At 38.4% G+C, this 23953-nt stretch overlaps 1 protein-coding gene and 1 long non-coding RNA gene across 3 annotated transcripts in view; one reads left to right on the top strand and one right to left on the bottom strand.

Annotated features, from left to right (window-relative positions):
• COG5 (component of oligomeric golgi complex 5) overlaps positions 1–23953 on the top strand; it is a 377278-nt gene that overhangs the window by 264435 nt on the left and 88890 nt on the right. For both annotated transcript variants that reach the window (XM_024250412.3, XM_054560623.2), the window contains exon 12: positions 11497–11701. In XM_024250412.3, coding sequence (XP_024106180.1) covers positions 11497–11701 — 205 coding nt within the window. The remainder of the gene's footprint in view (positions 1–11496; positions 11702–23953) is intronic.
• The window catches only part of LOC129060678 (uncharacterized), a 90804-nt gene continuing 69437 nt past the window's right edge, over positions 2587–23953 (bottom strand). The window contains exons 4-5 of the long non-coding RNA XR_008527582.2: positions 4943–5069; positions 2587–3128 (exon numbers count right to left, since the gene is read on the bottom strand). This is a non-coding gene — a long non-coding RNA (uncharacterized LOC129060678). The remainder of the gene's footprint in view (positions 3129–4942; positions 5070–23953) is intronic.

Here is a 23953-nt window from a genome sequence, read left to right as displayed (position 1 = left end):
AGCATGTTTTTCTGTCTTTCCTAAACAAATGATACCTCAGAGAAACCAAATAATTCATGAGAGAAATTTCTATTTATTTAAGTATTGCCTCTAATAAATGCAGAATGAATGTTGGAATCTCTTCATTTTGCAGTCTTCATTGAATTAGCAGACCTAAGGATGATTATTAGTGGCTGCTAATTTTATTTCAAAAGGCAAACACTTCAAAAAATTCACTCACTACATATGCAGTAGTCTTGTTAGAAATGATAAAACCTGGAATCTGATCAAATTCTTACCTATATCAGTGGTTTTCAACTTGGTTGCTCTTTAGAATCACTTGGACACTGTTTAAAAATCCCAAAGCCTGGGCTGCAATTACATTAGAGTCTCTAAGAGTAAGACCCAAACATAAGGAATTTTAAAAGCTCCTCAGTTATTTCAAGATGCAGTCAAGGTGAAAAACACAGTTTTAGATTCAACTGATGATTTACAGGAAATACAGGACCAGAGGATGGAATCTGCAAAATCTAGGCTATGGAAAACTCTGTAGGACAAATGTCCCAGTTTCTTAGACAAATAATGAAAAAGAATAAAATGAGAGAACTACAGATTAGGTTGATGATACATCAACTAGTTATAATAGGTGAACTATTTATGGATCCTAAATCAAACAAAGCATTAAAAAAATTCCTAACTCAATCAGGCAGATGTCACCACTGATTGTTAATTTTGTAAAGTATAAGAGAACTGTGGCTATGTATTTTTGTGTAATTTTTATTTTTATTTCAATAATTTGTAGGGTTCAGGTGGTTTTTGGTTACATGAATAAGTGTTTTAGTGGTGGTTTCAGAGATTTTTGTACACCCATCACCCAAGCAGTGTACACTGTACCCAATATGTAGTCTTCTATTCCTCACCCCACTCCCACCCTTCTCCCCCATCATGTCCCTAAAGTCCATTATATCATTCTTATGTCTTTGCATTCATATAGCTTAGCTCCCACTTATCAGTGAGAACATACAATATTTGATTTTCCATTCCTGAGTTACTTCACTTAGAATAATGACCTCCTGTGGCTATATAAAGAAAATAGTTCCTACTATTAGATATACTTGTGATTATGAGTGAAATGATAGAATGCTATTGGCTCCAAAATAACTGGTAGTGATGGAGGGGCATTGGCCGGGATATAGATAAAAACAAGAGTGAGTTGACAAATGCTGAAACTAAGTGATGGATACACAGAGGTTCATTATACTATTCTCTCTACATTATATGTTTGAAACCTATAAAAACAGTGTTTTCAGAATTTTAAGGAAAGCACTTAAGGCAGAGGAAGGAAGTCAGCACAGAAGAATAAGAAGAAAAATTTAGAGAAGTAGAAAATACAGGAAAGAATGGGGTCATGGACAGTATTTTTCAAAGGAGAGAGTGATCAACAGAAATCAAATGAAAGATCAGAAAAATGCCCACTGTTGTTGGCAGTTGGAATGATAGTGTGATTTTCACCAGAATAATTTCAGTGGTGTTGTGGCAGTTGAAAGTCTGGCTACAGTCTGGTAGAGGCAAGCAAATGTGTGCAGACTGTTACTACAAGGAGCAACAGGACAGTGGCTGCAAATGAATAGTTTATAGAGTTAAGGTGGAGTGTTTTGGCATCTTGTTTGTACTTTTTTATATCATGAGAGAGCATGTTCAGGCATCTTTTATTGATCCTAAGAGGAAGCCAGTAGAAAGTGGGATGCTAAAAATACAAAAGAAACAAATAATCTTGGAGGAGATGAGTTGGGATGAAACAGAGAACAGAAATTGAGGAATAGGTCTTGGACATGTGTTCCTGTCAAAGTTGAAGACTAGAAATAGACGGGAAGAAGGTAGAAAATTGAAGAGTTTCTTTCCTAGAAGCCTTTATTTTTCTGTGAGATAGGAAAGATGGCCATTTTCATATCACCAGTGGATTGAGGCTTACAGAGTTAGACGTTTGGAAGAGATTGTGTATGCTTTATATCCCCGTTAAAAAAGAAAGGATTGCAGTACAGAATGCGTACCTAGTTGGTATTGGATTCCATAACTTTGTGTTGCTGCCATTATGAGGAGGAGAAACCATAGAAAACCAAAATGTGAGAAATCTCTTAGGGCTATAGCCAGATATTTTCATTCATTCCATCCTAATAGTTTGTATATAAAACTTGCATTTTAATATCTGTTAATCTTAAATGAGATTTCTCTGAGTTTTACAAAGGTCTGTTTTATTTCTATTCTGGCTTGAGTTTTTCTGAACTATAATTAAAGAAAATTACATTTATTTACAATTAGTTTTAGTTCATATAAATGTTTATTTGCTTCTAAAAATTATTACCCACTTCAGTGGCGAAAGCAGAAAGAATGATGAAAAACTCATTAACTTGGGGCAAATGACTTAGCTGTGTTTTGTTCTGCTACTCTTATTTTATGTCTGAACTATTTTTAGCGTATTTGGGCATTTTTTTCCAATAATACTCTAGACAATTATATTTTTTATGTAAAACTGATTTTGTTTTGTCATTGTTTTGTATTAGGAAGGACTAATATGCTTTACAGTATATAAGTATTTGAAAAGTAGGTGTTTGCAAGTTTGCTGTATGGCCTTTAGTATTTGACTTTTATATAATTCCCATTAATGTGAATGAAATATGATATATTTTATTGTGGCAGACAGATTCTAAGATCACCTTCAGTGACATCTGTCTACTAGTATTTGCACACTTTTGTAATCTTTTCTTCTTAAGTATAGGCAGAACTTGCTTCTAACTTGTACATACAAAGTGGGTATCCCTCCTGTGATTAGGTTGCATAAGGTTTTAACCTCCATTTTGCTCTCAGGCTCTCTCTCTATTGCCTTCTTGGCTTGCACATTTTGACGATACAAGCAGCTGTCATACCATTCCACTTGGCAGGAGCCAAGGTCAGCTTCCAGCTAACAGCAAGCTAGAAACTGAGGCTCTCAGCTCACAAGGAACTGAATCCTGCTAACAAGCACAAGAGCTTGGAAGCAGATCCTTCCCCAGTTGACTCTTCAGATGAGACTCCACCCATGGTTGATACCTTGATGACAGCCTTGTGAGAGGTCCTGAAGCAGAGGACCAAACTAAGCCATGCCAGGATTCCTAAGCCAAAGAAATTATGATATAATATATGTATGTTTTTAAAATAAGCAGTTAATGTTTATGGAAAGTTGTTACATGACAATAGATAACTAGTACATTTATGAAACATAAAATATTCAAGACATCCTAAAGGCAATAGATTACTGGCTTCCTTTGCTTTCATAATCTGGGTGATATAGGTGAAGGCCTGGCAGTTGATTGAGAACTGGGCCAGTTAGGAAAAGGAATGAGCAAGAAATGGGTAGCAGCCTGCTCACAAAGGCGGCACTTAATTAAGCTATGAAGGCTGACTGTTTCAGGCCAAATCCTCCAAACAACAGGCAGTTCTCTTAAAATATGACCAGCAACCTCTACTAGGATAATCTATTCCATGTCCTTTGCATTTGCTGTTTCTTCTCTCTGAATTGCTCTTTCCCTGAATATCCAGATGGAGCATATCCTTGCTTCATTCAGAGAGGTCCTCCCAGATAAATATATAAAATAGCACATCCTATCTGTCTCTTCTCTAACCTTGCTTTATTTTTCTTCAAGGCACTTAGCACTTCCTGACATTATGTTACATAATGACTTGTTTATTGTCCTTCTTCACTCAAGTATAATCTCTATATGGAAAGGAACTTGCTTATTTTGTTTACCATTGCATATCCAGCTTTTACAACAGTATTTGGCATGTAGTAAGTGGTCAGCAGATATTTGTTGAATGGAGGAATGCTTAAATCCTTCCAGGTATATTTGGCACTGCCCAGTATTTGGGCATCTGAAGGTTGGCAGAGTTTTAAGGAGTACTGCCTTTTCTTGGTCAGACCCCAGCCAGTTTCCTAGACGGGAGGTCTTTGGTCCTTTTATAGGGAGATACAGGAGAAGCAGCATCATACAGGCTGAGATTTAGATACAGCTAGTCAAGACTAAGACAAGACCTAAGATTGCTCCAACTCTAGGATAAAGGATACATTAGAGCTGTCCTGTGAAGCCTTAAACCAGGGATGTAGGGGTAGTAAGAAGATTAAGACAAGGCTGATATAACTCCAAGGGGGAAATGACAGAACTCCAAACCTAGACCCCCTTTTCATTCTACTTTCAATTCATTTGTTCATTCAGTAATTGAATGCTAAGTGTTAAATCTAGGTAAAAGAAACACACAGGAAAATAAGTCAAATAATAACCCTGCTTTCATTTAACTCACATTTTAAAGGGGAAGGACAGTCAATACAAACTAGTAACTTCTTACAGTGTTCAGGGCTAGGGAAGAAAGTAGAAGAAGGTACTGGAATAGAGAAGATGGGAAGAGAGAAATTGAGCACATAGACTATTTATATCCTTTAATCTTCATGTGAATTAGCTCAAGGTTTTGGATGGGTCTGTCCCTACACATTTTGGAAGCTGTAGGGGTTCTTATTGCAGTGAATTCAAGAAGACAAAGATAGGGGAATAAAATCAAAGGCAGACTTTGTTAATCAGAGTTTTCCCCAGACCTATTATTACCTGGTAGGAGTACCATACATAGAATTATCTTCTAAATTATAAAATATTTTTTAATAGTCATTAGGTTGTTTAATGTGAGTTTAATATCTACATTTGTGCCTGTGTTGTAATCACTAGTGATTAATTAAAAAAAAACAAGTTTGCACAAGGCAATAATCTGAATAATACATTCCCAGATAACTGGGAATTAACCTGTAATTTTCCTTGTATAAATTATTTGATTATCAGAATGTACAGTAGGTGTACTATAAATTTTCATCAAATAATTAAAATTGTATCGGTAATATGAACACTTTATAACTACATATCAAATAAATTATAGTAGAACTTACCTTTGGCTGGGTGTGGTGGCTCATTCCTGTAATCCCAGTGCTTTGGGAGACTGAGGTGGGAGGATTCCTTGAGCCTAGGAGTTTGAGACCAGCCTAGGAATTTGAGCAACATAGGGAGACCCCATCTCTACAAAAATTAAAAAGTAAATAAAATTAGCTGGGTGTAGTGGTGCATAGTGGTCCCAGCTACTTGGAAGGCTGAGGTAGGATTGCTTAAGCCCATGAGGTCAAGGCTACAGTGAGCCGTGACTGTGCCACTGTTCTCCAGCCTGGGTGACAGACTGAGACCTTGTCTCTAAAAACAAAAAACAAACAAACAGAACAACTTAGCTTCAAGATTTAAATATATAATACTTGTTTGTAAGCTTTAAATATAACTGACTTAAGTAACTTACAGTTAATCAATCACATTTGCTGAGATAATATTGACAAAGTTTGGCTTAAACCCTCAATAGTAATTTGTTCTGTATAGATAAGATTTTTGTGAAAATGATACTGTCCCCTAAAAAAAAAAAAAACATATTCAGTTGGGCATGATAGCTCACACATGTAATCTCAACACTTTGGTGGCTGAGGTGGGAGGATCGTTTGAGACCAGCCTGGGCAACAAAGTGAGACCTCGTCTCTAAGAAAAAAAAGAAAAAAAAAAAAACTTCATTCTGTTATTTAAGAAATATTTACTTCTGCTATTACAGGCACTGTGCTAGGTACCAAATGTGCTTTGAAGAAAAGAGGCATTGTCCTTGCCTTCGTGGAGTTAACAGCCAAGTAGGAGAAACATACTTCAAACAAATATGTTTAGAACTTTATTACAACACAGCAAGAATCATGAGCATTAGCATATTGTTTTTTAGTTTCACATGCCTCCAAATATTATAGGGTGATATGACATGGGCCCATGTGGATGGTGCGTGTACAGAGAGATTACATGGCAGGTAAGGAACTTTGAACTTGAAGAAACTACCACTTTTGTAGTGAATAGTAAATGAGTCTGCTGTCTGTCTGCAGGATGATGTTACCATCTCTCTCAAGATTTCTTGCCAAATACAAGAGCAAACCCAGGGCCTTGCATTATTGGCATGCCGTGAAAGAACATATAGTGTTACTTGAGGCCCATGGTGCATTGCTGCTTTATCAGGGAAGAGGGAGGCCAAAGAAGTTTTCTCTGAGATAATTTCTCTTAAATAGCTTTACTGAGGTATAGCTGGCATACAATAAACAACACGTCTTGAAAGTATACAATCTGATATGTTTTGACCTATGAGTATACCCCTGAAATCATCACAATAATCAATCAGTGAACATATTCATCACTCCCAAAAGTTTCCTTGTACAGCTTTGTAATTACTCTCTCCACTATCTCCCTCCCCCATCCCCAGGCAAACACTGATCTGCTTTTTGTTACTATATGGTAGTTTGTAGCTCCCAGAATTTTGTACAAATTGAATGATTTAGCATATATTATATATTCTTATTTGTTTGGCTTCTTTCATGCGGCATGATTTTATTGAGATTCAACTATATTGTAGTATGTTTTTGTTGTTGCATAGTATTCCATTGCATGGATATATTAGTTTGTTTATGCATTGGCCTGTTGATGGACATTGGATTGTTTCCAGTTTTTGCTACTACAAATAAAGATACTGTGAATGTTCAGGTACAATTCCTTATATAGATATATACCGTTATTTTTATTGGATAAATATCTAGAAGCAGAATTATTTAACAATATGTTAGGTATATAGTTAACATTTTAATGAAATGCTAAATTCTTTTGCAAAATGAGTATACAATTTTTTATCTCCACAAGCTATACAAGAGTTCTAGTTTGTTTATCCCTGCCAATATTTGATATGGTCATTTTTTTTTTTTTTGAGGCAGAGTCTCACTATGTTGCCCAGGCTGGAGTGCAGTGGCACGATCTTGGCTTACTGTGCAACCTCCGCCTCCTGGATTCAAGCAATTTTCGTGCCTCACCCTCCCGAATAGCTGGAATTACAAGTGTGCACTGCCACACCCGGCTAATTTTTGTATTTTTAGTAGAGATGGAGTTTCACCATGTTGGCCAGGCTAGTCTCAAACTCCTGACCTCAGGTGATCCACCCACCTCAGCCTCCCAAAGTACTATTTCACTACACAAGCCACTGTGTTTGGCTGTGGTATGGTCACTCTTTTTAATTCTAGTCATTTGAACAGTTATATAGTTGTATCTCGTTGTGGTTTTAATTTGCATTTCCCTGTTGACTAAAGAGGTTGAGTATTTTTTTCATGTGTTTATTTGCCATTTATATACCTTCTTTGATAAAGTTCCCATTTTTGAAGTTAGGCTATTTTCTTATTATGGAGACTTGAGAGTTCTTTATGTGTTTTAGATAAAAGTGCTTCATCAGATATATGTGAAATTGATTTTCCCTTTCTGGGGCATGTATTTTCATTATCTTAGCCATATTTTTTTGAAGAGCAGATACTTTTAATTTAGATGTTGTCCAGTTTATCAATTTCTTTTGCGGACCATACTTTTGGTTTCATATCATGTCTAACTCAAGGACAGAAAAGGTCCCTCAGATGTTTTCTTTTAGAAAATTTAATCTTTTTTGAGTTAATTTTTGTATAAGGTACAGAGTGTGGGTTAAAGAGGATATTTTTGCATATGGCTATTCAATTGTTACAGTATCATTTGTTGAACTCTACCCTGTGTCTACTAAATTGTGTTTGCACCTTTGTCAAAATTCAGTCTCTCAGATACGTGTGGGTCTATTTTTGTACTCTCTATTCTGCACCATTAATCTATGTGTCTGTCTTTACCCCAGTACCAGTGTATTGATTATTATAGTTTTATATATCTTGAAATCAGGTTGTATTAGTACTCCAACGTTGTTGTTTTTGTTGCCCTGACTATTCTGGGTTCTTTGCATTTTCATATGATTTTTGGATCATTGTTTCAATTTCTACTAAAAGAAATCCTGCATTGATTTTAAATTAGATTACATTTAATATATAGATTAATTTAGGGATAATTTACATTTAACAATATCTTGGAACTATGAATGTTCTCTCTTTCCATTTATGTAGGTCTTCTTCATCTCAGCATTGTTTTTGTAGTTTTCAGTGTGCAGCTATTTCCCATTTTGTCAGATATATGTAAGTATTTCATATTTTTAGTGCTATTCTAAATTGTATTCTTTTAAAATTTCAACTTCTGATTGTTCATTGCTAGTATACAGACATATGACTGAGTTTTGCACATTAATCTTATATCCTGCAACTTTGCTAAATTCAGTTATTATGTTAACTCTAGTATATTTTCTCATAGATTCCATCAGATTTTCCATATAGATGCTTGCATATTGTCTGTCTAAAAAGACTGTGTGCCTTTCCAATCTGAATGTCTTATTTATTTACTTATTTACTTAGGCCTCATTACACTGGCCAGTACCTCTAGGATATTAGAAGTGGGGAAAGCTAACATTGTTGTCTTGTTGCTGATTTTTGAGCAAAAGTATTACTTATTTTCTTAAGTATTATATTAGCCGTAGTTTTTCTAGATGCCTTTTATTAGGTTAAGGGTGTGTTCCTTTCTGTTCCTAGTTGACTGAGAGTTTTTAGTAGGAGTGAATGTTAGATTTTTTTCAAATGCTTTTTCTTCATCTATTGAAAGGAGCATACGCTTTTTCTTTTAAGTTTGTTAAAATATGAATCACATTGATTGATTTTCAAACATTAAGCTGACCAGGTATGTTGGCTCATGTCTGTAATCCCAACACTTTGGGAGGCCAAGACGGGAAGATTGCTTGAGCCTAGGAGTTAAAGAACAGCCTGGGCAATATAGTGGGACTATATCTATATATCTATATCTATATCTATATATATATATATATATATATATGTAATTCCAGATATATGTGTATATATATACACACACACATATATATGTACATATATATATATGCCAACTATAAATTTCTGACATAGATCTCCTTGGTCATGATGTATTATACTTTTTATATATTGTTTGACTAGATTTGATGACATTTTGGTTATAATTCTTGCACCTATCTTCATAAGGAATATTGTTTTGTAGTTTTTATTTTTCTTTAATATCTGGTTTTTATATCAGGGCAGTGCTGGCCTCAGAATGAATTGGGAATTGGTATAGAATTGCTTTTATTTCTCTCTTAAATTGCTTTATAAAATTCACCACTAAAGTCATCTAAGCCTGCAGTTTTTCTTTGTGGAAAGATTTTTAATTAAAAGAATCAACAGGTATAGTGCTATTCAGTCTATCTATTGCTTCTTGAGTGAGCTTTGTTAGTTTGTTTCTTTCAAGGAAATTGTGTATTTCCTGGAAGTTTTCAAATTTATTCACATAAAGTTGTTCATAATTCCTTTATTACCCTTTCAGTATCTGCAGAATATTTTGTAATATGTAATGAGATCATCTCTGTTATTCTTAATATGGGTAATTTGTTTCTACTCTTTTTTCCTAATCCATCTGGCTAGAAGTTTGTCAATTTTACTTATCTTTTCAAAGAACCAGTTTTTGGTTTCAATATTTCTTGTTTTCATTTTCTGGTTCATTGATATCTGTTCTCAGAGCTTTATTATTTTATATCTTCTGTTTACTTTGGTTTTTATTTGCCTTTCTTTTTCCATATTCTTAAAATGGAAGTTTAGGTCATTGATTTGAAACTTTTCTTCTTTTCAAATGTAAATATTTGCATAAATTTCCCCCAAGTACTCCTTTGGTGACATCCCACAAATTTTGATATGTTGTGTTATAATTTTCGTTCAGTTCAGAATACTTCTAATTTCCCTTTTGATTTCTTTTTTGATCCATGGGTTATTTAGAAGCATTTTGTAGTTCCAGATAAAAACCCTAGAAGAAAACCTATGCATTACCATTCAGGACATAGGCATGGGCAAGGACTTCATGTCTAAAACACCAAAAGCAATGGCAACAAAAGCCAAAATTGACAAATGGGATCTAATTAAACTAAAGAGCTTTTGCACAGCAAAAGAAACTACCATCAGAGTGAACAGGCAACCTACAAAATGGGAGAAAATTTTCACAACCTACTTATCTGACAAAGGGCTAATATCCAGAATCTACAATGAACTCAAATAAATTTACAAGAAAAAAACCAACAGCCCCATCAAAAAGTGGGCAAAGGATATGAACAGACACATCTCAAAAGAAGACATTTATGCAGCCAAAAGACACATGAAAAAATGCTCATCATCACTGGCCATCAGAGAAATGCAAATCGAAACCACAATGAGATACCATCTCACACCAGTGAGAATGGCGATCATTACAAAGTCAGGAAACAACAGGTGCTGGAGAGGATGTGGAGAAATAGGAACACTTTTACACTGTCGGTGGGACTGTAAACTAGTTCAACCATTGTGGAAGTCAGTGTGGCGATTCCTCAGGGATCTAGAACTAGAAATACCATTTGACCCAGCCATCCCATTACTGGGTATATACCCAAAGGACTATAAATCATGCTGCTATAAAGACACATGCACACGTATGTTTATTGTGGCACTATTCACAATAGCAAAGACTTGGAACCAACCCAAATGTCCAACAATGATAGACCGGATTAAGAAAATGTGGCACATATACACCATGGAATACTATGCAGCCATAAAAAATGATGAGTTCATGTCCTTTGTAGGGACATGGATGAAATTGGAAATCATCATTCTCAGTAAACTATCGCAAGGACAAAAAAATGAAACACCACATGTTCTCACTCATAGATGGGAATTGAACAATGAGAACACATGGACACAGGAAGGGGAACAGCACACTCTGGGGACTGTTGTGGGGTTGGGGGAGGGGGTAGGGATAGCATTAGGAGATATACCTAATGCTAAATGGCAAGTTAATGGGTGTAGCACACCAGCATGGCACATGTATACATATGTAACTAACCTGCACATTGTGCACATGTACCCTAAAACTTAAAGTATAGTAATAAAAAAAAAATATTTGAGGATTCTTTTCAGGTATCTTTTTGTTACTGATTTCTAATCTAAAACTATTTTGGTTAGAGAACAAGCTTTGTATGGCTTGAAGCCTTTTCGATATATTGAGACTGGTTTAATGGAACCAAATATTGTTGATCTTGGTAAATACTCCATGTGCACTTGAAAAGAATTTGTGTTTGCTGTTTTGCGTGAAGTATTGTGTGAATGTAAATTAAGTCAGTTGGGTGTTAGCGCTGTCCAGTTTTCTGTCCCGATTTTCTGTGTACTTATTTTCTTGATTCTTGAAAAAGGGAATTGAAATCTTCAACTACAATTGTGGGCTTTTCTTTTTTTTTTTTTTTAATATAGATTAGGTTTCAAAATATGACCTGCACATCAAATGCAGTGAATAGTCAATTGGAAAATTATTATTATTAGCATTGTTATAAAAGGCCTCATTAGAACACATCTTTGGTTTGCCCTGTAGTGTGGTTTATTTGGAACCCACTTCATATGCAAAAGAAACATTTACTACATTTTATTATTTTTCTAATTCATGTTCTTGTTTTGCTTGGCAGCTTCTATGTTTTTGAAGCAGGCATTTGAAGGAGAATACCCCAAATTATTACGTCTTTATAATGACTTATGGAAGCGTCTTCAACAATACAGTCAGAATATCCAAGGGAATTTTAATGCAAGTGGAACTACAGACCTCTATGTTGACCTACAACACATGGAAGATGATGCACAAGATATATTCATACCAAAAAAGCCAGATTATGAGTATGTTTGTTTAATTTGACCTGTTAGTTGGCATCTTAATTTTATTTTTATTTTAAATTTTATTGTTTACTTTTATTTTAAATTATAAATTAAGTATATACCAAGTCTCTAAATATTTGTAATTTATTTGTATACCTTAAAAGACTTTGCAAGACTTTTAACTGAAGAAGTCAATTTTTCACCCTTAGTTGAACACTTCTGGCTCTTGCTGGAGTCAATTTTAAAGTGTAACACTAAGTAGGATGATGAGAAGCTAGAAGATAATCATGCTGTGGTCATTGTATTTTAATCGATGTTATAATATACCTGTAATTACCTCAGACAGTATCATTTATTGATGGACCACTTGCATAAATGTGACATAAAAGGAACCTGGGTGCTCAGAAACTACAGGGGAGATAAATCCTATGCTGGGATAGGTTCTCAGTCAATGTGTTAAGAAAAAGCAGAGTGGATCACTAGGTCAGGAGTTCGAGACCAGCCTGATCAACATGGTAAAACCCCGTCTGTACTAAAAATACAAAAATTAGCTGGGCATGGTGGCGCTCGCTTGTAATCCCAGCTACTCAGGAGACTGAGGCAGGAGAATCGCTTGAACCCGGGAGACAGAGGCAGCAGTGAGCTGCGATCACGCCACTGCGCTCCAGCCTGGGCAACAAAACGAGACTCCGTCTCAAAAAAAAAAAAAAAAAAAAAGGCAGAGTGTAGTCATCCCTTGGGTATTTGTAGGGGATTGGTTCCAGGACCCATTGGGAAGCTCAAGTTTTTTATGTAAAATGACATAATATTTGCATATAACCTATGCACATCATCTCTAGGTTACCTATAATACCTAATGCAATGTAAATGCTATACATAGAGTTATTATACTATATTGCGTAGAGAATGATAAGAAAAAATGTGAATAAATGTTTCATTACAGCCACAACCATTGTAGGCCTAAATAGGTTTTCAATCCATGGTTGGTTTAATCCTTGGATGTAGAATTTGCAGAAATGGAGGTCCAACTGTATAGTTAAAATTACCCCTGAAAATCTCTTAGGTCACCCATGGAGTATAGTAGTATAGCTATATTTAGGAACCATATTGGAAACCAATATACCATCTCAGTAAGTTTAGCCCGCCCAGCTTTTCCTCCAAAATTGAAAGAGTATTTTAAACTTTCAATTTGAGCATCAGATCAAGTGATTGGCTTTCACACCTTTCTTTAAACACTAGAATCATATTTATTGTGTCAAGGCTGGCTAAAGCAGTAGCAGTTTCTTATCACCTATCTTGTAAGAAAAATGTTGGATAGACTCATGGGTGCTGTTTAAACAGTTGTTTGTTTCTCTTCTAATTTTATTCCTAAATACATATAGTTGAATTTGTGTCCAGTGTAGTTAGAAGCTCTGACTAGCAGAATACAGTATATAGAAGTTCTGACTAGTGCTGGGCAGTGTGACACATGCTTATAATCCCAGCTACTTGGGAGGATCTCTTGAGCCTAGGAGGTAGAGGCCAGCCTGGGCAGCATAGTGGGACCCTGTCTCTCTTTAAAAAAAAAAAAAAAAGAGTAGTTTTGACTGGCAAAATAAATGGCCATGATAGGTTAGAATCATAGAATGAGACCAGATTATCTTCTCAATAACTCTTTTATAATAGGCAGATTCAGTAAGGCCTAATAGAGAGGGCAAAAGAGAACAGAACCTATGTCTGTTGATCTGCAAAGATTTAATGATATATTTTTTGAAAGTATATATAAAATAGCAAATATAGTATTCTATTTCTGCCTTAGTTTTATTTTTAAATCTATGTGCATGCACTAAAAAATGTCTAGAAATATACAAAGCAAACAGTAACAGTTATTTCCAGGAGGTGGAATCCTAATTTTGTATTTTCTGCTTTTATGTAAAATGAATATATGTTCCTTGTGTGAAAGAAAGAAAAAGAAAGAAAGAGAAAGAAAAGAAAAGGGAGAGAGAGGGGAGGGAGGGAGGGAAAGAAGAAAGGAAGGAAGGAAGGAAGGTAGGTCACTGTGTGAGGAAGGAAGGAAGGGAAGGAAGGGGAAGGGAAGGGAAGGAAAGGAAAGAAGAAAGGCCGCGAACTTTGGAAGGCCAACGTGGGCAGATCACCTGAGGTCAGGAGTTCGAGACCAGTCTGGCCAAAATAGTGAAACACCATCTCTACTAAAAATACAAAAAATTAGCTAGGCGTGGTGGTGCATGCCTGTAATCCCAGCTACTTGGGAGGCTGAGGCAAGAGAATGGCTTGAACCTGGGAGACGGATGTTGCAATGAGCCAAGATCGTGCCACTGCACTCCAGTCTGGGTGACAAAGCAAGACTCAGTCTCAAAAAATAAAATAAAACAGTAAATTCAATGGAAGTAAAACAAATTAGAGGGGAGGAGCCAAGATGGCCGAATAGGAACAGCTCCGGTCTACAGCTCCCAGCATGAGCGACGCAGAAGACGGGTGATTTCTGCATTTCCATCTGAGGTACCGTGTTCATCTCACTAGGGAGTGCCAGACAGTGGGCGCAGGTCAGTGGGTGAGCGCACTGTGCGCCAGCCGAAGCAGGGGCGAGGCATTGCCTCACTCGGGAAGCGCAAGGGGTCAGGGAGTTCCCTTTCCAGGGGTGACAGACGGCACCTGGAAAATCAGGCCACTCCCACCAGACGGGCTTAGGAAACGGTGCCCCAGGAGAGTATAGCCCGCACCTGGCTCAGAGGGTCCTACACCCACGGAGTCTCCCTGATTTGCTAGCACAGCAGTCTAAGATCAAACAGCAAGTCAGCAGCGAGGCTGGGGGAGGGGCGCCCGCCATTGCCCAGGCTCGCTTAGGTAAACAAAGCAGCCAGGAAGCTTGAACTGGGTGGAGCCCACCCCAGCTCAAGGAGGCCTGCCTGCCTCTGTAGGCTCCACCTCTGGGGGCAGGGCATAGACAAACAAAAAGACAGCAGTAACCTCTGCAGACTTAAATGTCCCTGTCTGACAGCTTTGAGGAGAGCAGTGGTTCTCCCAGCACGCAGCTGGAGATCTGAGAACGGGCAGACTGCCTCCTCAAGTGGGTCCCTGACCCCTGATCCCCGAGCAGCCTAACTGGGAGGCACTCCCCAGCAGGGGCAGACTGACACCTCACACGGCCTGCCAGGTACTCCAACAGACCTGCAGCTGAGGGTCCTGTCTGTTAGAAGGAAAACTAACAGAAAGGACATCCACACCAAAAACCCATCTGTACATCACCATCATCAAAGACCAAAAGTAGATAAAACCACAAAGATGGGGAAAAAACAGAGCAGAAAAACTGGAAACTCTAAAAAGCAGAGTACCTCTCCTCCTCCAAAGGAACGCAGTTCCTCACCAGCAGCGGAACAAAGCTGGACGGAGAATGACTTTGACGAGCTGAGAGAAGAAGGCTTCAGATGATCAAATTACTCCGAGCTACGGGAGGATATTCAAACCAAAGGCAAAGAAGTTGAAAACTTTGAAAAAAATTTAGAAGAATGTATAACTAGAATAACCAATACAGAGAAGTGCTTAAAGGAGCTGATGGAGCTGAAAACCAAGGCTCGAGAACTACGTGAAGAATGCAGAAGCCTCAGGAGCTGATGCGATCAAATGGAAGAAAGGGTATCAGCCCTGGAAGATGAAATGAAGCGAGAAGGGAAGTTTAGAGAAAAAAGAATAAAAAGAAACGAGCAAAGCCTCCAAGAAATGTGGGACTATGTGAAAAGACCAAATCTACGTCTGATTGGTGTACCTGAAAGTGACGGGGAGAATGGAACCAAGTTGGAAAACACTCTGCAGGATATTATCCAGGAGAACTTCCCCAATCTAGCAAGGCAGGCCAACATTCAGATTCAGGAAATACAGAGAACGCCACAAAGATACTCCTCGAGAAGAGCAACTCCAAGACACATAATTGTCAGATTCACCAAAGTTGAAATGAAGGAAAAAATGTTAAGGGCAGCCAGAGAGAAAGGTCGGGTTACCATCAAAGGGAAGCCCATCAGACTAACAGCGGATCTCTTGGCAGAAACCCTACAAGCCAGAAGAGAGTGGGGGCCAATATTCAACATTCTTAAAGAAAAGCATTTTCAACCCAGAATTTCATATCCAGCCAAACTAAGCTTCATAAGTGAAGGAGAAATAAAATCCTTTACAGACAAGCAAATGCTGAGAGATTTTGTCACCACCAGGCCTGCCCTAAAAGAGCTCCTGAAGGAAGCGCTAAACATGGAAAGGCACAACCAGTACCAGCCACTGCAAAATCATACCAAAATGTAAAGACCATCGAGACTAGGAAGAGTCTGCATCAACTAACGAGCTAAATAACCAGCTTACATCATAATGACAGGATCAAATTCACACATAGCAATATTAACTTTAAATGTAAATGGACTAAATGCTCCAATTAAAAGACACAGACTGGCAAATTGGATAAAGACCCAAGACCCATCAGTGTGCTGTATTCAGGAAACCCATCTCACGTGCAGAGACACACATAGGCTCAAAATAAAAGGATGGAGGAAGATCTACCAAGCAAATGGAAAACAAAGGCAGGGGTTGCAATCCTAGTCTCTGATAAAACACACTTTAAACCAACAAAGATCAAATGAGACAAAGAAGGCCATTACATAATGGTAAAGGGATTAATTCAACAAGAAGAGCTAACTATCCTAAATATATATGCACCCAATACAGGAGCACCCAGATTCATAAAGCAAGTCCTGAGTGACCTACAAAGAGACTTAGACTCCCACACATTAATAATGGGAGACTTTAACACCCCACTGTCAACATTAGACAGATCAACGAGACAGAAAGTCAACAAGGATACCCAGGAATTGAACTCAGCTCTGCACCAAGCAGACCTAACAGAACTCTCCACCCCAAATCAACAGAATATACATTTTTTTCAGCACCACGCCACACCTATTCCAAAATTGACCACATACTTGGAAGTAAAGCTCTCCTCAATAAATGTAAAAGAACAGAAATTATAACAAACTATCTCTCAGATCACAGTGCAATCAAGCTAGAACTCAGGATTAAGAATCTCACTCAAAACCGCTCAACTACATAGAAACTGAACAACCTGCTCCTGAATGACTACTGGGTACATAACGAAATGAAGGCAGAAATAAAGATGTTCTTTGAAACCAACGAGAACCAAGACACAACATACCAGAATCTCTGGGATGCATTCAAAGCAGTGTGTAGAGGGAAATTTATAGCACTAAATGCCCACAAGAGAAAGCAGGAAAGATCCAAAATTGACACCCTAACATCACAATTAAAAGAACTAGAAAAGCAAGAGCAAACACATTCAAAAGGTAGCAGAAGGCAAGAAATAACTAAAATCAGAGCAGAACTGAAGGAAATAGAGACACAAAAAACCCTTCAAAAAATAAATGAATCCAAGAGCTGGTTTTTTGAAAGGATCAACAAAATTGATAGACCGCTAGCAAGATTAATAAAGAAAAAAAGAGAGAAGAATCAAATAGATGCAATAAAAAATGATAAAGGGGATATCACCACCGATCCCACAGAAATACAAACTACCATCAGAGAATATTACAATCACCTCTACGCAAATAAACTAGAAAATCTAGAAGAAATGGATAAATTCCTTGACACATACAGCCTCCCAAGACTAAACCAGGAAGAAGTTGAATCTCTGAATAGACCAATAACAGGAGCTGAAATTGTGGCAATAATCAATAGCTTACCAACCAAAAAGAGTCCAGGACCAGATGGATTCACAGCCGAATTCTACCAGAGGTACAAGGAGGAACTGGTACCATTCCTTCTGAAACTATTCCAATCAATAGAAAAACAGGGAATCCTCCCTAACTCATTTTATGAGGCCAGCATCATCCTGATACCAAAGCCTGGCAGAGACACAACAAAAAAAGAGAATTTTAGGCCAATATTCTTGATGAACATTGATGCAAAAATCCTCAATAAAATACTGGCAAACAGAATCCAGCAGCACATCAAAAAGCTTATCTACCATGATCAAGTGGGCTTCATCCCTGGGATGCAAGGCTGGTTCAATATATGCAAATCAATAAATGTAATCCAGCATATAAACAGAACCAAAGACAAAACCCACATGATTATCTCAATAGATGCAGAAAAGGCCTTTGACAAAATTCAACAACCCTTCATGCTAAAAACTCTCAATAAATTAGGTATTGATGGGACGTATCTCAAAATAATAAGAGCTATCTATGACAAACCCACAGCCAATATCATACTGAATGGGCAAAAACTGGAAGCATTCCCTTTGAAAACTGGCACAAGACAGGGATGCCCTCTCTCACCACTTCTATTCAACATAGTGTTGGAAGTTCTGGCCAGAGCCATTAGGCAGGAGAAGGAAATCAAGGGTATTTAATTAGGAAAAGAGGAAGTCAAATTGTCCCTGTTTGCAGATGACATGATTGTATATCTAGAAAACCCCATTGTCTCAGCCCAAAATCTCCTTAAGCTGATAAGCAACTTCAGCAAAGTCTCAGGATACAAAATCAATGTACAAAAATCACAAGCATTCTTATACAGCAATAACAGACAAACGGAGAGCCAAATCATGAGTGAACTCCCATTCACAATTGCTTCAAAGAGAATAAAATACCTAGGAATCCAACTTACAAGGGACGTGAAGGACCTCTTCAAGGAGAACTACAAACCACTGCTCAAGGAAATAAAAGAGGATACAAACAAATGGAAGAACATTCCATGCTCATGGGTAGGAAGAATCAATATCGTGAAAATGGCCATCCTTCCCAAGGTAATTTACAGATTCAATGCCATCCCCATCAAGTTACCAATGACTTTCTTCACAGAATTGGAAAAAACTACTTTAAAGTTCATATGGAACCAAAAAAGAGCCCGCATTGCCAAGTCAATCCTAAGCCAAAAGAACAAAGCTGGAAGCATCACACTACCTGACTTCAAACTATACTACAAGGCTACAGTAACCAAAACAGCATGGTACTGGTACCAAAACAGAGATATAGATCAATGGAACAGAACAGAGCCCTCAGAAGTAATGCCACATATCTACAACTATCTGATCTTTGACAAACCTGAGAAAAACAAGCAATGGGGAAAGGATTCCCTATTTAATAAATGGTGCTGGGAAAACTGGCTAGCCATATGTAGAAAGCTGAAACTGGATCCCTTCCTTACACCTTATACAAAAATCAATTCAAGATGGATTAAAGACTTAAACGTTAGACCTAAAACCATAAAAACCCTAGAAGAAAACCTAGGCATTACCATTCAGGACATAGGCATGGGCAAGGACTTCATGTCTAAAACACCAAAAGCAATGGCAACAAAAGCCAAAATTGACAAATGGAATCTAATTAAACTAAAGAGCTTCTGCACAGCAAAGGAAACTACCATCAGAGTGAACAGGCAACCTACAAAATGGGAGAAAATTTTTGCAACCTACTCATCTGACAAAGGGCTAATATCCAGAATCTACAATGAACTCCAACAAATTTACAAGAAAAAAACAAACAACCCCATCAAAAAGTGGGCAAAGGACATGAACAGACACATCTCAAAAGAAGACATTTATGCAGCCAAAAAACACATGAAAAAATGCTCACCATCACTGGCCATCAGAGAAATGCAAATCAAAACCACAATGAGATACCATCTCACAGCAGTTAGAATGGCAATCATTAAAAAGTCAGGAAACAACAGGTGCTGGAGAGGATGTGGAGAAATAGGAACACTTTTACACAATGCCGTAGAGTTGCTACACAATAAAACAATGCTGTAGAGTTGCTTACTATATAGGATGTCAGAGAAAGCTTCTATGAGGAGGTAACATTTGACCTGAGATCTAAATAGTGTGGAAGAATCAACCATGAGAAATTTAGAGTAAGGTTTTTGCAGGCAGAAGAACAAATTTAGAGACCTTAGGAAAATTAAGACTGGGTGCAGTGTGGTGGCTCACGCCTATAATCCAAGCACTTTAGGAGGCTGAGGAGGGTGGATCACTTGAGGTCAGGAGTTCGAGACTAGCCTGGCCGACATAGTGAAATCCTGCCTCTACAAAAAAAAATATATATATATATATAAACACACACACACAAAAATTAGCCAGGCATGGTGGCACATGCCCATAATCCCAGCTACTCAGAAGGCTGAGGCAGGGAAACTGCATGAACCCAGGAGGTAGAGATTGCAGTGAGCTGAGATCACGCCACTGCACTCCAGCCCGGGCAACAGAGCAAGACTCCGTCTCAAAAAAAAAAAGAAAGAAAGAAAGAAAGAAAATTAAGATGAGAAGGTTTGAAGAACAGAAAGAAGCCAGTGCAGCTGGAACATAGTGAACGAAGAAGGGAAGTGTTTAAGATTGGATGAGAGAGGAAAGGAAATGTGAGATCAGGTAGAGCTTTATAGGCAATGGTAAAGGGCTGGGAGTTTATCCTAATAAAGTGAGAAACCATTGATTTAGAGGAATGATGTGAACTGATAAACATTTTAAAATTAGCACTCTGACTGCTATGTAGACAACTTAGGGGGGGGCCAACACAGAGTTGGAGAAGTGGAAGATGGAAGCTATTTTGTTTATCCAGATAAGAGATGATAATGACTTGAACGAGGATGAGCAGATGAGGTGGTAAATTGGTCAGATTGATTCAAGATATATTTTTGAAGCAGGATATATAGAGGGCAAGCCATGGATTTGAGAGGACAGGGGAATCAAGGATACGACTAGTTAGTGGAAGACTGACTGGTTAAGATAGGACAAGTTTTTTCAAAGCATTGTATTTAATTAATATTTTTCTTTTGAAACTGGTGAATTGAAAATGCAAATAGAGTTGTTGAAAAGGTAATTAAATATGAGTCAGGGCTAGAAATGTGTATTTGGAAGTCATCATGCACTTTTTAAAATTTTTTTTAGATGGACTCTTTGCTCTGTCACCCAGGCTGGAGTGCAGTGGTGTGATATCTGTTCACGGCAACCTTTGCCTCCTGGGTTCAAGCGATTCTCCCACCTCAGCCTCCCAAGCAGCTGGGATTACGGGCACACACCACCATGCCCAGATAATTTTTGTATTTTTAGTAGAGACGGAGTTTCGCCATTTTGGCCAGGCTAGTCTCGAACTCCTGACCTCAGATGATCCGTCCGCCTCAGCCTCCCAAAGTGTGGGGTTACAGGCCTGAGCCACCGCACCCTGCCATCATCATGTACATTTTTTTAAATCGTGGAATTGGAAGAGATTACATAGGGAAGATGTATAAAGAGAGAGAAAAGAGAGCCTTGGCCCAAGAAAGGTACCAGCATTTATAGATTAGACAGTGGAGTGGCAGCCTACAAAGGAAACAAAGACAGAAAAAATGGTCACATAGGAGGACAACTCAAAGCAGTGTGGAGCCCCAAAGAATGAGTTCATTTAAGTTGAAGTCCAGAAATGGTCCTAAGAGCAAACAGCAAAATGAAGAAGCATCTATTCAAGAAAATCTAGGAAAATTTGGTCAGAAAAACTGGAGCCTGTGGTATTTGAGTCAAGATTGTTCCCATCTTACCTGCCTCAGCTTAGTGAAGTGGAGATTGTTCTCTAGATTGCAGTAGCCAAGAACACAGGGTTCCCTCTCTCCTAGCTCCCAGCTGGAAGGCTCTTTTCCTGGGAAGAGCAGGGCCTCAACATTTCTCATAATGACCTGAGCAGAAAGCTGCTGAGGCTAAATTTCAGGTAAGCGAGGTCAGGAGTAGAGAGCTCCCAGATTGTGCCCAATTCCCACACAATGAATGGGTCCTTGAGCATGGCAGGCTCAAAGTACTGGGGCCCTAATTACCTTTGCCTGAGCTTTTGAAATAGTGATTCTTTGCCAGGAAATATAAACTGAAAGGACCTCATGCAATTGCCTTCCACCAAGTGCTCGCTTCCTAGGATGAGTTTGTTCCCAGACCAAACTGAGGGTTGGGCTGCTGTTTCTTGTGGCCCATAACGAGATGCAGAACTGGAGAGGAGGAGAGTTTTTTATTTCTGTAACCAGTTGCAGGGATAAGGCCCAGAAAATATTGCCACACCAACTCAAAATTACAAAGTTTTCCAGAGCTTATATACCTTCTAAGCTATATGTCTACATGTAAGTGTGCATTTATCTAAAGACATAAGTGATTAACTTCTTTTAATCTATAACTAAGTTCTGAGTCTTGAAGACCTTCTTCTGGAGCCTCAGTAAATTACTTAATCTAAATGGGCCCCAGGTGCTGGGGTGATTACTCTTATCTTCTCTCCTACTAAATCATGAAGGTTTAGGGAGTTCTTTAGACTACCTATAAACTTGTTTTTGGAGGCCTGGAGAATTTCTTCAGATCCTCAATAAAACTTTTTAAATCCTAAACGGGTCCTGTTAAGAATTCCTTCGTTATCTTGTCATGCTTTAAGGCCCAGGAAAGGCCTAAGCAAAACTCTTGGTAGGCTTTTGTTATATCTCAACCTTTGTATAAGGACATGGGCTCTTTCAGCTTTTAATATTTAGCTTAACCACTCAGTCAGTTCTGAAAGTTGTTATGGAGGCCTACATTAATGAGACCTGGCCTTCTACAAGGTGTCAGTCAGAAAGAAGCTTGCCATTTTCTCCACCCTCAGGTCCAGAGCCCTGGCATAAAGATTTTTACTCGAGTAGAGGCAGGCAATAAAACAGGTCCTGGGTCAGACATGGTGGTCGGTCAGCAGTTTGGGAGACCAAGGCAGGCAGATGGCTTGAGCCCAGGAGTTTGAGACCAGCCTGAGCAAAACAGACCCCGTCTCTACAAAAAATAAAAAAGTTAACTGGGCTTGGTAGTCCACACCTGTAGTCCCAGCTACTTGGGAGGCTGAGGTGGGAGGATCACTTGGGCCTGGGAAGTCAAGGCAGCAGTAAGCGGGGATCATACTACTATACTCCAGCTTAGGTGACAGAGCAACACCCTTTCTAAAAGAAGGAAATAGAAAAAGGCAAAGAAAGGAGAGGAGGAAAGGGGAAAGGAAAAGGAAAAAAGAAAGAGAAAAACAGCCCCTATTCTCTTCCCCAAGTAAGTGACTTCATTTGCAACTGAACCTGGAGAAGTTTAAACCTAAGGGTATTCTCAAAAAACCCTGGCAGTGTGGTGAAAGGCAATGGGAGGAGACTTGTAGTTCTAGTGAAGATAGATGAAGGTAAGCTAGCTCCAAGGAGCGATCCGGAGAATAAGACAGCTGGGAGGAGCCCCTCCTGGAATCAGAACAAATATCAAACATGACCTCAGAAAGGTTCTATCAAAGGAGCTACAATTAGCTCCTTTGTAGATTCCTTTGTAGAGGAGTTTGTGCCTCAAGGCATTGTTGAAAATGTAGAGCAGTCAGTTAATGGAGTTTAGTATCTGGGTGTGGTCAGAAAAAAAATGAGGAAGATAATCCTGCCATTAGCACTGCCATCTCAAGGTGACTATTAGCATACCCAAAGCTGTGTCTAGCTGAGGAACATCAGAGATTTAAGACTGTGGGAGAGAGATAGACTTCATTAAAATAACCCAGCCAATCACTAAACAGATAAAAAGCAAACAACAATAACAAGCCTTAGAGCTGGGGGAACCAGTACCCAGAGTTGCAACAATGTATCTAAAATGCCCAGTTTTGGCTGGTTGTGGTGGCTCATGCCTTCCTTTAGTTCTGTGAATAGCTTTGACCTGGCAGAGAAAAGAATTCACCAACTGGAAGCTAGGGTGATAGAGATTACACAAGTCAAAAAACAGAAAGAAAAGAATGAAGAAAATAAACAGAGCCTCAAATAAATGTGGGATACCATTAAGAATACCAACATCTATGTTATAGGAATACCACAAGGAGAAGAGAGACGTAATGGAGAAAAAAACTTGAAGAAATAGTGAATGAAACCTTCCTAATTTATTGAAATACAATAGCCTATCCCTCCAGGAAGCTCAACAAACTCCAAGTAAGATTCATGCAAAAAGACCTGCAAACAGATACATCGTAGTAAAAATGTCAAAAGTCAAGGACAAAACCCTGAAAGCAGCAAGGGAAAAACTATACAATTGGCTGGGTGTGCAGTGGCTCATGCCTGTAATCATAGCACTTTAGGAGGCCAAGGCAGGAGGATCGCTTGAGGCCAGGAGTTCAAGACTAGCCTGGGCAACATAGTGAGACCCTGTCTTTACCCACTCCCCATGCCCCCTTCCCAAATACAACTACACTTCACTTACAAGGGAGTCCCAATAACATTAACAGCTGACTTCTCAGCAGAAACAAAGGA

Source organism: Pongo abelii, chromosome 6 (assembly GCF_028885655.2).
Source record: "Pongo abelii isolate AG06213 chromosome 6, NHGRI_mPonAbe1-v2.0_pri, whole genome shotgun sequence".
NCBI lineage: Eukaryota > Metazoa > Chordata > Mammalia > Primates > Hominidae > Pongo > Pongo abelii.
Note: the sequence above shows the minus strand (reverse complement) of the source record. Positions and strands in the feature narration are given on the sequence as shown.